The sequence below is a fragment of the Monocercomonoides exilis genome, assembly GCF_001643675.1.
Source record: "Monocercomonoides exilis strain PA203 chromosome Unknown scaffold4-2303458, whole genome shotgun sequence".
Lineage (NCBI taxonomy): Eukaryota > Preaxostyla > Oxymonadida > Polymastigidae > Monocercomonoides > Monocercomonoides exilis.
This window is the reverse complement of record NW_027150549.1, coordinates 758542-771636: the sequence shown is the minus strand read 5'-3', so window position 1 is coordinate 771636 and position 13095 is coordinate 758542. Positions and strand designations below refer to the sequence as shown.

Here is a 13095-nt window from a genome sequence, read left to right as displayed (position 1 = left end):
GTGTCACACCTCGCTCATAAATTTGAAATTACTGTTTCAGTTCGAAAGCTGTTGATTTTTAATTTTATGTTGAACAGTTATAATAAAGGGTAGATGTGATTTTCACAAATTGAATGAGTAATTAAGTTTTCTTTCACAAATATTGGAAAAACAAATTCAGGTGTTGCTTTTATGAAATTGAAATTCTGTACACTTCATTGTTGAAATAACTCGTTTCTTTAAATTTGAATTACTAATACACCATTTATAGTTAGTGTTAATAATGGTGGACACTTTCAATAACTGTGGACAGTCGCATTATCTCAACAACCATTGATAGTGGCATTTCGACAATTAACCCAATTATTCCCTCAATGAATATGAACTTATAAGACATACAGAAATGAACAACTTTCTCTGCAGAATTTTGAAAAAATCATTTTTAATTTTCGGAGAAACTATGTGAATTTTATTTCTTAGGGTTTCTCCGAAAATTAAAAATGATTTTTTCAAAATTCTGCAGAGAAAGTTGTTCATTTCTGTATGTCTTATAAGTTCATATTCATTGAGGGAATAATTGGGTTAATTGTCGAAATGCCACTATCAATGGTTGTTGAGATAATGCGACTGTCCACAGTTATTGAAAGTGTCCACCATTATTAACACTAACTATACACCAAATTTTTCAAAATGAGAATTTTAACATTCAAAAAATAAAATTTACATTCAAAATGGAAATTTTGCAAACGAATTAATAATTTTTTTCAAACGAAACAATAATTTTTGCATTCGAAATAATAATTGTTCAAAACCAAACAAAATTTTGTTCATTCTCTCACGAAATTTTGTGTAAATAATTTTTTAACTTTTGAATCGGAAATAATTTTGTATTGCTATAACTTTCTTGCACGAAATATAATTTTTTGATATTTTTCATTTTCTGACAAAATTTTTAAATAATTTCAAATTATTTTTATTCCAATGAAAACAGAAAATATTTTCGTTTCGAACGCCAAAATTATTAATTTGAATGAAAAAAAATTTTTTTAAGAATGAAAAATTTATTAATTCGTTTGCAAATTTATTAATTCGATTGCAAAAATTCTCATTTTGAAAAATCTTTGGTGTATTATTCAAAATAAATAAACTTCTAATTCGAAATTGGTAAACTTCTTATTCAAAATTAAAAAAATTGAGTGCTTAAAAAAAAAATTTTTTTTTTTGTGAAAAATTTGTTTTTGGCTGAAGATCAGATAATATTGAAAATATTATACAGATATCGCTTAAAATACCGGACAAGATCGATTTCACAATAACTGCAAGAGGAATAATTCTGACAATTTTCCTCAAAATATTTCTCATCAATACAAACTCATTTGATACACAAAACTTTCAAAATAGCTTCATTGGTGCTCAGAAAAAAATAAATGATTGAAATCTCGGAGAAGCTCAAATTTCTATTTCTCCGAAATTTCAAAAATTGATATTTCTGAGCACCAATGAAGCTATTTTGAAAGTTTTGTGTATCAAATGAGTTTGTATTAATGAGATATATTTTGAGGAAAATTGTCAGAATTATTCCTCTTGCAGTTATTGTGAAATCGATCTTGTCCGGTATTTTATGCGATATCTGTATTTTATTAATTTAAAAAAATAAAAATTAAACCTGACTTTCTTGTCATTCGACTTGTCGAGCAATGAAAAAAATGTCGGTCTGTCGCAAAGGCCTTGTTTATAGTTTTATTCATTTTCTTCTTTTTAAAGTTAGAACTCAAAGAAAGGAAAAGTTATTGAACTATCCCAAACATATTGAAAATCTTTAATAATTATTTTTCAAAAAAATTAGATTATCTCAAATTATTATGAATTTATAAATGATTTTTATACTATATTATTTCCGTTTATGATTAAAAATTGTGAAAAATTAGAGTTCCCCTATAATAAACATTTGCAGAAAATAAACTTCGCAAAAAATTTCAACATAAACAAAACAATTTTTCAATTGCATTTTCAATTTTTTCGTTTGAAACGCAAAACCTTTTCATTTGTTCATTTCAGATGTTCTCTTTTGAAACTATTGCGGATATGTTTAACATTTGAATGAAAATTTTCTGTAAATAACGAAAAACCTTTTGATTATCGACTGTCCGAAAAAAAAGTCATAATCTCCAAAATAATCACGCAATTATATCCTGTTTTGACTGTATTCAGAAAATAGTGAGATTCTCCAATGGAAATGAAACCTTAACAGTTATGACTTTTTAATCAAAATGAGTCACTGCCAGTTCGGAGGAAAAGAATGTTCAATGGAAAAAAGGGAGAAATGATCAATTTCTATATTCGGAGGTGCTGAGAGGCCGACCGAAAAAGAACTTGTAAAATTATGAACACGACAGTTTTCACAGAAAACAAAGGAACACTCACCGTTGTTTTTCTGCCCCACATAAGAACGAGAGAAAGTAATTTTCCGATAAATGGAAAGATTATCAATGCTTTAACATATTTGGAAACATCAACAAAGCTGTTTGCCACAAAAAGGAGCTTTTCAATAAAGAAACAAAAGTTTGTGCAAAATTCATTGAAGATTCGCTGAAGCATTTGACACCATCATTACCACAATTATGAATGAAACAAAATATCTTGTATGCCTTTGTGTTATGTTCTTGACAAAAAGATTGTGTCAATTGGAGATTGAAGACTTCGTTGATGCACTTATTCATGATGTGACAGTCTGTGCGAAAGAAGAAGAAACACTTAATATGAATGATATTTTCTGATGAAATGAGCAATTTGGTTGTTTGGAACCGTTTGGTGCTGGAGAAGGAGAAAGCTGAGCTGAATACAGCTTCATCGACATCATGATAGAAAAAGTATCTTTTGGTGATTTTTTTTAAAGTTTTTGATTGAAATTTTCTTATCCTTAGAATCATTTAAAAAAAAATCCACTATTTTTCGCAAGAACTTATTTCATTCAGTTGAGTTTCACATGAAATGCACGAATTGAAGAGTTTATTTCATTCGAAGAATTAAAAATATTTTCAAATTTCGATATATTGAAAAGAGCAAACAAACCAACTTTAGTTCAACAACTCCATCAAAATTTATTATTTTCACTCTTCAAGAATTGGACGAAATTTTAATTTAGTGGCTGATTGACTTTGAGAGATTGAAAGCGGAGAATCTAATAAATATAATGAAGAAGATGAAGAAAACAATTGTAAAGATTTTGTAAGCTCAATAGGACAATTGCATTCATCAATGTTCAATTCAACTTGTCTTTGTTGCTGAAGTTCAACAAAAAATCTCACTTGAAAATATGAAGGAGCAAATTTTGATATTTTCTTTGAACTTTCTGATATAGGAGAAGGTGAAGGATTTGGAGAGAGAATTGGGGAAAAACTTGGATATGGATTTGGAGATGGTGAAAGAAATGAAAGAGAAGAAGTGGATGCAGCAGCAAAATTAGAAGCTGAAACTGAGGAAGAAGAGGAAGTATATGGAGATATACCAAAAGATTCATTTATTGAAGATGATGAGGATGATGTTTCTGAAAACGATGGATCGGAATATTTGTCAGATTTCTGTTCCGTTAAAATGCTTTTCACACCGTGAAGATAATGGGAAGCTCTCAAAATCGTAAAACAATTGCATTCATTGCAACAAAAAGACAGGCATTTCTGTAAGTTTAGCGAAAATTTGCGAAAATGAAACAATTTTTATGAAAAACATGTCATTTTAAAAAAATGTGTTTAAGCAAAATTAAAAATTATCAACAAACAATGTAACTACAATATTGTTTAAAAACATCGATATTTCATACTTTGCATGGCCTTTTTGTCTTTGAGAAGCAATAGCATGGATGCATTGACCAACTAACGCATATTCCAGCAACAATTGGCTTTATCGAAACTAAAAATTGTAGCTTTGATGAGGAAATATTATCACAATTCTTTTGAGATGACTTCTGGATTTTTGTTAAAATTTGAAGAAATCCAACAGGCAAATATTGAAAAGCAGAACTTGAATTCGTATCTTTCGGAACATTAAGCTCAAATAAACGGTTTTCTAAAAAAGATTTTTGATAGATATCATTTCCTTCAACACGGTATTTTAAAATTTGATCTTCACTTTCGGAACATGGAGCAACATGGAAAAAGTCCCATTCATAAATCAACTTTTGAAGCTGATCTCCTTCAAAAATTGTTTGAAAGCAAAAACCCAAGCAACGAATAGATATTGAAAATGAACTTTTACGCTGTTCATCTGTGCAACTAATGTACAAAAATAGATATGCACCTGAAAGAAATAAATTATAATTGAGTTACGAAAATCAAAATCACCTGTTTCAGAAACTCTGTAAAATAATGCACTTTTCAATTTTAACATAACATCTTTTAGTCTATTTGGATTTTCAATTAGAACATGATTCTCTATTGTACTTTCAATTGGCATGCATAAATTCAAGAATTTTCCATAAGGCCGATATTCCATTTCATTAAGATTTTGCATTTTATAGCCTTTGCAAAATAAAAAACAAATACTCTCAAATTATATATCGAAAACAAAAAATTTAGCAGCTTTGAAAAATTTCACATTTTCCAGTCTTTGTTATTAAGTTATGGGGAGAAAACAAAAACACATAAATAAAAGGAAAAGAACAAAATTATAAAAGTGAAATGAAAATAGCCGATTCGCATTTATCAAATTTATGTTTGATGCCTCTATTAATATGCTCAAAACATCGAATTAATGGTAATTTTTAAGTTTTCACATTTACACAATTTCTTTAAAAATAAAATGATCAATCTGGAAATCCTTCAATGAAATTGGGCAACTAATAAAAAAAAACAATTTATGAATTCTTATCATTCTGAAGAAAGGAATGAATATGAATGTTTGAATGAATGTTATCGGATTGGAACTTATTCAGAATAGAAAATAATGCTATTGTTCCATTTGTGTCATTGAAAAATATCTTAACAAATGGAGCCTTTGTAATGACTCCGAACATAAGCTGAAAGCAAAAAAAGCGAGCTTGGTTATTGAAGAAATGAACACATATTAACTCAATGCTGTTCTTTTGAAGGAACCGAAAAAAACATTCCATAGAAGTAATAAAATAAAAAGGAAGGTCATTAAATCATGCTCCATTGATGAAATTTCTATGCAATCAAAGCAAAATGATTTGACACAATACTATCATTATTGTCTTTTGTTTTAATAAGCTTTTTTGTGAAAAACAAAAAAATTAAAACAAAAATCAATAAACATAATTTTTGAGAAAAATTCAGACCATATTCAAACATCATTTCAATATTTTGTTCTTTAATTAAAGCTGTTGTATTTTCTTTTTGTTCCACTCAATAACCCATAAACAGTTTCTTATGAGCTTTTTTACCAAAAATTTCACTTTGAAATCAAATAGAAACCCTCTCAAAGGAACTGATATCGACTCATACATTGATCCTAATTGCTTGATTGCAAAACTTCCTCAACCTTATCGTTTAATTTCTAAACTTGTTGGTTTGTGTATTTAAACCGAATTGATCATATAAATTGTTTTTAAAAGATTCTGTAATTGACAAGGCATGGAATATTATTGAACCGAACATACGTTTTGCAGAGAATGTAAGAGAAGAGGATGTCGTTTCATCTTCTTCGCTAAAGAGCATTATATCTCTCGGAAAATCAAATGCATATTGTTCGACAATATTTGGATGGGGTCAATATATTTGTATTGGAACAGAGCAAGGAGAAGTATTAATTTTTGAAACAGCAACTCAACGTTGCGTTTCTAAAACGCAAGTCTTTTGTGATGGGAAAATCGTTAATCAGATCTCTTGCTCGCTTCTTAATGATCGATTTGTGATTGTAGCTGCTCTTGGGATTCCACCTAATGCCAACTCTGATTACGATTTGTCTTTAATGGTATCATGTGAAACTTTTAAGCATCCAGCCGCTGAAATATGTCCTCCTTCGATAGTTCTGCTTTGTATCCCTCTTTTCTCAACTGCTGCATTCTTGCGAGGTTGCGCTGTAGGGTTGTTTGAGATAGGTGATCTTAGATCTTCTTCTGAAGAAAATGTTCCTGATAATTTCATTTCATTGTCTCTATCTCCAATTTCGATTCGTCCACTTCGAATTTACCTTTCACTTTCAATTGCAAATGGATTACGCATATTTGAAGTTTGATTTTAAATTTCTTTCAACAGCAATGTTGAGGATTTTATGGATTATATGTATTTAATTTGAACATTTTTTGGAATATAAACTTGAATAATCATCTATCAATATAAAAATTAGATTCCTCTGCCGAACACACTTCAACCTCTTATTGTTGCAGACGTCAGTGCTGACTGCACTTCATCCGGCTATGGGGAAGAGCCTTCACATTCATTCCAACCGTCAACTTTTTCACCGTCGCATTCCCGCGTCATGTCGCATCTTTCCACGACCCAACAAAGTCGACCATCTTCCACTCTTTTTGACTCACCGAGTGTTTCTGCCACATCAACACCAACTTTTGCTAGCCCATCCAACTCCTCCCGCATCACTTCAAGTCCCGGCCGCCCCTCGTTCCCACCCGGATCATTGCCTTCTTCACTTTCCGTGGTTGAGGAAGCCAGCCAGCAGCCACAGAGCTTCTCTCGTCTGTCTGCGGCAACCGCTTCTTCCGCTGCGATGCCTCTTTCTCCGCCTGCTTCAGATGCTTCGGGTGCGTCTTCAATGCAGATCCCAGGCCTGGTGGCTGTCCAGTCGCAGCCGCTGCTGTTTCTGAATGGAAAGAGCAGTTTGGATCCGATCGATGGCAGCTACTTGGTGCTGGATGTTGCTGACGACTCTGATTCGATGTGGAGTGGAAAAGGAAAGGTTTGTTGCTAGAATAGAATTTTGCATTTTTTTTGAAGTTAGTTGCCTTTTTCTTCCTTTTTTTTATTATCTATCGGATTTGTGCTGCTTGCTGTGGCTTGTTCAAACTTCAATGAAATAATGTGATCCTTTCTTTTTCCTGTCACAACAAACTGTGCTCAATTATTATAACAATATCCTTTTTCCGCCATTTCTTCTCTTTCAACGCGGTTAGTCATCGTCTTTACCTGCGCAGAACTCTGCAATGCAGCTAAATGCTGGGCAAGAAAGTGCTGCCAGCGAAAAAGAAAAAGCCAAAACTGGAAAAGGCGAATCCAAAAATGCAGGAGCTGGGGGGCCTCCTGGAACGCCCACCAGAAAAACAAAAGGGCAGTCTTCCACAGCATCCATCCCTTCATCACTTCAGCAATCGCAGACTTCTGAGACGTTTGCTTTTTCATCAGCTGCCTCTCTGCTCAAACCTTCCTGGGCTGTCTCCCCGTCCTTTGTGCCTCCACAGCACCCACCTTCAGCCATCTTTCTGTCTGCTCCAAATCCAGCACTTAGCCCTCTGAAGCTGTCTTCATCCCCTTCAGCTGCAAGAGATTCCTCGCGGATGCCGTATTTCCTGCCATCTTCGCTGCTGCTTGTCAGAAAAGGGAAAAATACTGTTTCTCGCTTCTCTCTCAAATCGCGTGGAGCCTTGTCTGATTCACATCCAACTGCCAGTTCATCGCCTTCTCCCAATCCTTCTCTCACTTCACCGTTTACCTCACAACACTCTTCCCTCTCATTTACCCCTTCACACACACCAGACACTCTCTGGCGCTATCCGTCAGCTGTCATGAGCCTCGGGGGCTGCTCTGGAGACGTGCGCGCCTGCAGCACAAGCGACGGCTATGGAACACATTGTGCTGTTGGATTCAATGACGGATCAGTTGCGCTCTTTTCGTTCCGCGGGGAGCCTGTCATTCTTCATCCAGCGACGTCGCTGTCTCTCCCGCCTCTGCCGCTTCTTCATGTGGCCACCTCGTTTCCTGTTGTGTGTACAGTTCCTGTTCTTGCTCCTATTCCTGATAAGACGAGTGGCCTTAGTGCTGATGTAACAAAGAGCATCCCGGGCGCTTCTTCGTCTGCAAGTCTGATACCTTCGCTGAAGACTGGAACAGCTACGACGAATCTTCGAGGAACGCAGCTGTTGGGACAGACGAAAACAACTCAGGGAAGCATGCAAAATACCAGACAAACTCGAACTGCCGCAGATACAAAGACGATGACAAATATTAAGAATTCGGCTTTAAAGACAGCAAAAATGAATTATTCAACAACTTTAAGCAAAGCAGATCCAAAAACTACTACGAGCACATCTGAAGACATGATCAAGACGAGCGACATATCCAGCCAGAAAGGCTTTGCCACACTCATTCGCATTCGCGTGGCAGCAACAGACAGTGAAGGAAGGCTGTATCTGTTTGAAGTCAGCATCGATCCAGCCACGCACACAACTGTCAATGCTACGCACCCGCCAACTGCTCTCTTTGGTTCCACTGTGCAAGGCAGGCTGGGCGTTGGAGGTGCACAAAGGCGTAGAGCGCGGTATGACGCATCAGTGAAGCATTGCCCTGTTCCTACGTTGTCTGAACAGAAGTCGTCGATGGCTGCTTCACTTCCTCCGTCTGTCATTCCGCAAGTGGCACAGCTGCATGTGGTGTCTCTGAAAGAGAGAGACATGATTGGGCAGACAGATGCTACACCGCACTGCTGTTTTGGGTGCATTGTGCGTGACGATAGCGGGATGATTCGTGTGTTCCGAGCCACTTGTTCGCACGAGCGGAAAAGCGGGAGCAGGGCTGGATCTTCTTTGGGCTGTCGTACTGGTTTAAACCAAAGAGGAGATATGCAAAGCGAAGGTGGGTGTCGACTTGGACAGCTGAATCAAACACAATCATCCTTTTCAACAATAACAGGCCAAAAGGCGCAAGCAGCAGAAACAATTGGCATCGAACTTATTTCACGTATAACTGATGATGGATTAAAGTACCCTCTTTCAGTGTTTGGTGACTGCATAACAACAATATCACCAAATCCGAATCCTCCACCGCCAACACCTCCTCCCGTTGATGAAGCGTCGTCGCTGGCTGACGTTGTTAACATTCAGATTTCGATTTCTGAAGACGGTGCACCAGAGCAGAATGCAGAAGTGGAAGAAGCAGAAAAGGAAAAGCCGAAAGAAGTTGAAAAGCCAAAACTGAAAGTGAAAGGATCGGAGTCAAGACGAGGATCAGCAAGAACTCCGCCTGTTTCTGGAAGGAGGAAAGGAGTGAAGCAAAGCGAAAAGGAAGTGAGAGAGTCTCAAGCAAGTGAGATTGCTAATGAAAGTGAAGCAGAAGCAGAAGCAGAGAAAGAGAGAGAGGCAGAAAGAAAGAGGATGGAAGAGAAGAGAAAAGAGATAATACAAGCGATGTATTCGAAACGAGGTGAAAAGGGACTGCTTGAAATCTATTCATTCACTTCGATTCTGAACGATGTGCTGGCAAAACAACATGCAGAGGAAGACGAGCAGGCTACTGTGTTTGATGAGACTGATTCAAACGTATGGCTGAAAAACAAAAAAAGAAAATATTTATTGTTCTGTAAAGTGATGAATCATGTTTTATTTTCTTTTTTATTTTCTTTTTTTGTCCGTAATAATCATATTTTGAATATAATAACTAATTTTTCATCTCTTTCGTTTCTTTCTTCTGTCTTGTTTTGAACCTTCAAACTTTTTTCCACCTATATATTTAATCATTGTTCTTTATAGTTATTTGACACACTTGGATCAACGCACCATCGATTCCTTCCACCTTCTCTCAATCTTTCTGGTTCAGAAACAGGATCAGCTGAGCCTTCGACTGTTGTATCAGTGTTGCCCAGTCAGGATGTTAATGAGAATATTTGCAGACTGACAACAGCTGAACAAGCGAGACGGTTTGCTACCACTTCTTCATTTGACTGTTCATTGATTCTTTTTGTTCCTTTTTGACTTCATAATTGAAATAATTGCAAATAATTGAACTTTTTTTTAAAAAAATGCAATGTTCAATAAATCAATTTCTTTACTATTGTTCGCTTCCAACTTCTTTCTTTGACTATGCGTTCAGCTCATCAACTCGTGCTGAAAGAGAAAGGAGAGTTAGCGCACTCATTGGAAAAGCTAATAGTGTTCCAGCATCAACTACAGCATTACATAGAGATAGCAGCGCAACTCAACGAACCGGCTTGTTGACTTCTAAAAGAGGTGCTCTGCTAAAAAGCACAAAATAATTTTAAGATTTAATTAATATGTAGATTATTTTTAAAATGTGTTACAATTTATTTCTTCATTTGATGTTGATTATGTTATATTTTACAGTGTTTTTTTAAAAGATTTGTTGAGAAAATGGTGAAAAAAAAGACAATAAAAAAGTTCATCGAATTTGAAATTTTTAAAATAAATATTTGAAATTCAAAACTTGAAAATGTGTTTTAAGCTTATTTATAAAATAGTTGTTATACTTTCTTTTAAAAAATTAAGAAGTTCTTTGAGCCACATTAATGAAACTAATAGCAACTTAATCTCAAATGAATTTCTCTTTTCCTTTTTGAACAATTATCCATTTCAGAAAGCAACATTATTATCATATGGAAGTTTCAAATTCATGAAATAAAGCTGGAGTTGATTAATTCCATTGTGTTCTTTGCGTTCGTTAACTGCTGCACAGATAGCACAATTGGCTGGTGATTCTGAGCAATGCGTTTTTTGTAAGGAACAGAACATATTTCCTTTCCATTTCTCGTTTTTTTCATTAATCGCTCTTTTTTGATTTCAGCCAACATTTCAAATCCCCATTCTTCAACTCTGTTGCAAAGATGACGTTTACACTCAAGACGCATTGCGCAATTAAATTTGACATATCTCCAATCTTTCTTTTTGCTTGTACCTTTTGTCCTCTTCTTCAACAGACTTCTCCACGAAAGAACAACAACTGGAGCATCAAAATATCCAGATTCTCTCAAATTTCTCATTTCTTCGATTCGTGTTTCGTTCCATCTTTTCTCAATAAACTTCCTACGCCGTTCTTCAACATCAAGATAGGCATCACCAAAAAATGTTTGATCAATTGCTTCATTTTCACTATCATTTTCAAATCCATCAATTAAAAAGTGACATGTTTGTTCATCTTCGTTGTTCTCGCTTAATTCGCCACAAAAGGCTGAAAATGCAGTTTTGTCACTCGATTTTTGGTACTGTAGCTTTGAACATTGGTTTGTCATTGTCTGTTCTGTTAATTTTTTTGAAAAGTGAAGATCGAAGTTTGATAAGCTGCTTTGTGGGAAATGAATATCTGTAAAATAAGCCATCTCACTATTCGATGGCTGGCAATTTTTTAACTGAAAAGATCTATGTTCATCTGACTGATTCGAGAAGCTTGGTTTCTTTTGTAAATTCAATTTGTTCGAAGGAATATATTGTTGAGGCAGATGATTTGAAATAGTTCGTGCTATATCTGTGCTTGGATTTGTAGAAGTTGGAAGCGAATGAGAAGAGAAAAGAGAATGGATTGGAAATGATTCAGAAGCCACATCTGAAGGAAATTCACTTGTTTGGAGTCGATAACAGCTTGAATAATTATCTGCTGCATTATAATCATCAATAGGTGGATCAGATCCCTCATCGGATATTGGGTGAGAAGAAGATGAATCAGCGCATGTTGCTTCAGATTCATCTTTATTGCCTCTGCTAAGATGATCAGCTTTTTCTTCTGATTGAAAGAAATTGATCCAAAAACGATCAGCCTCGCTCAGATTCTTCTTTTTTTCTTTGTCCATATGCTTCATTTCTTTCGCAGCAACTTTTCTTTTCAGTGTCAGCAAATCATCTTCTGTGCTTTCTTCGTTCATTTTCTCATTCAGTTCATTCTTTAACTCTTCCAATGTTGAATTAGTTTCCATTTTTTGTTTCATTTCATGTTCGTCTTTGAATTCTTTCTTTAACGTTCGTTCGGCTGCCAATCTCCACATCTGCCTTTCCCACTCATCGGTCGCCCAGTCTTTCTGAATCCATACCCCAAAAAGCTTCCAATGTTCTTTTGCTTCTTTAATCTGTCTCTTCACCGACTGCTCTTTTCTTTTGAAATATTCACTGTTGGCATCTTTTCCGCTCTCAATTTGAATCGAACTTTGTTCCTCAGCACTCATTTCACAGTTTACGTCATCATTTGAAGGCATCCCTAGTTCTGGTTTTATCCTTAGTAACAAAGAAATTGAATTATCGAGATTTCCAGACATAACCAAAAGATCTTGCTTCCTCCATCTTTGAATAATCTGCTTTCGTTCGGATTCTTCGATTTGACTTCGGGGAATTCCATCCACAATAATCTCTACATCGGAACAAAATTGCCTTTGCCCCACATCAACAGGTTTCCATTCTGTTATATTAGGTTCAAGCAATTCATCAATTTGAGTTTGCGAAGAAGTTCTGTTAAACAATACAGAATTTTGTGATACTGATGAAGGAGATGAAAGAAAATGATGAGCAAGCTCTTTCCTGGTTTCTTGCTCGATTTTTTCAGTTCGAATAGTCTCTCTGTTTTTTACTGAATTTCCGATATCTTCTTGAATAAACTGTTGCTTTTGCATTTCTTCTATCTTCTCCCTCGTATATTGTTGCACAATTTCATTGATTAAATTTGGCACTGTAACATCTGGCTTTGAAATCTGAGATAACTTAATAGACATTTGAGCATCAATATTTTGTCTTGAAAAGCCTTCTTTTCCCTCTTTTCCCTCTTTTCCATCTGTTGCAGAAGTTTTCATTTCTATGTCATTCAAATTTTGAAAACTCGTAAATTGCGCATCTTTCAAGCGTTGTTCCTCAAACTTCGTTGATCGAGAGCAATCCTCAGAAATTTTTGTTGAATAAATGTCACCAATTGAATGCATCTGAAAAGAAGTCAAAGAGTTACTGTTTTCTGTGAGCTCATTCATATGATCTTGTGTCTGCTTCATGTAAGGAAAAACAATTGACTCAAAATTATCAAAAATTGATTCTGGCATATCTTTTGATTTGCTTTGAATGTTTGTTGCAAATAATCTTGTTATGTGCGCATTTAGCGGCTCATTTAATTGCTTTGAATTATAAACAGAAAAAGAAAATGGTGAAGATGTTTTCCCTGAACTCAAGTCGGTTAAAAAATGACTTTCATTATTGAGTGAAGAAGAAGAAGAAGTTTGAAAAGCATCCAA

The 13095-nt window shown here is 35.1% G+C and overlaps 3 protein-coding genes across 3 annotated transcripts; 2 read left to right on the top strand and 1 right to left on the bottom strand.

The window, feature by feature from the left end:
• Positions 1–2760: 2760 nt before the first annotated feature.
• On the top strand, positions 2761–3591 carry MONOS_3590 (uncharacterized protein; the record flags this gene model as incomplete). Its single annotated transcript, XM_067873600.1, has 2 exons — positions 2761–2785; positions 3341–3591. 2 exons carry the CDS (start codon positions 2761–2763, stop codon positions 3589–3591), a joined length of 276 nt encoding a protein of 91 aa, XP_067734659.1.
• Positions 3592–5349: 1758 nt separating this feature from the next.
• MONOS_3589 (uncharacterized protein) lies at positions 5350–10285 on the top strand. Its single transcript, XM_067873598.1, has 6 exons — positions 5350–5502; positions 5549–6165; positions 6283–6849; positions 7064–9421; positions 9632–9798; positions 9972–10285. The coding sequence occupies exons 1-6, from the start codon at positions 5364–5366 to the stop codon at positions 10132–10134; spliced, it is 4011 nt and encodes a 1336-aa protein (XP_067734658.1). The 5' UTR covers positions 5350–5363; the 3' UTR covers positions 10135–10285.
• Positions 10198–13027, bottom strand: MONOS_3588 (uncharacterized protein). Its single transcript, XM_067873597.1, has one exon. It carries the CDS (start codon positions 12904–12906, stop codon positions 10507–10509), a length of 2400 nt encoding a protein of 799 aa, XP_067734657.1. The 5' UTR covers positions 12907–13027; the 3' UTR covers positions 10198–10506.
• Positions 13028–13095: the final 68 nt, after the last annotated feature.

Coding starts and splice junctions, on each gene's coding strand:
- MONOS_3589 (XM_067873598.1), top strand. CDS start 5,364: ATGAGCTTTTTTACCAAAAATTTCACTTTGAAATCAAATAGAAACCCT. Junction 5,503..5,548: donor TTTAATTTCTAAACTTGTTG/GTTTGTGTATTT, acceptor TGTTTTTAAAAG/ATTCTGTAATTGACAAGGCA. Junction 9,422..9,631: donor TTGATGAGACTGATTCAAAC/GTATGGCTGAAA, acceptor TGTTCTTTATAG/TTATTTGACACACTTGGATC.
- MONOS_3588 (XM_067873597.1), bottom strand. CDS start 12,906: ATGCCAGAATCAATTTTTGATAATTTTGAGTCAATTGTTTTTCCTTAC.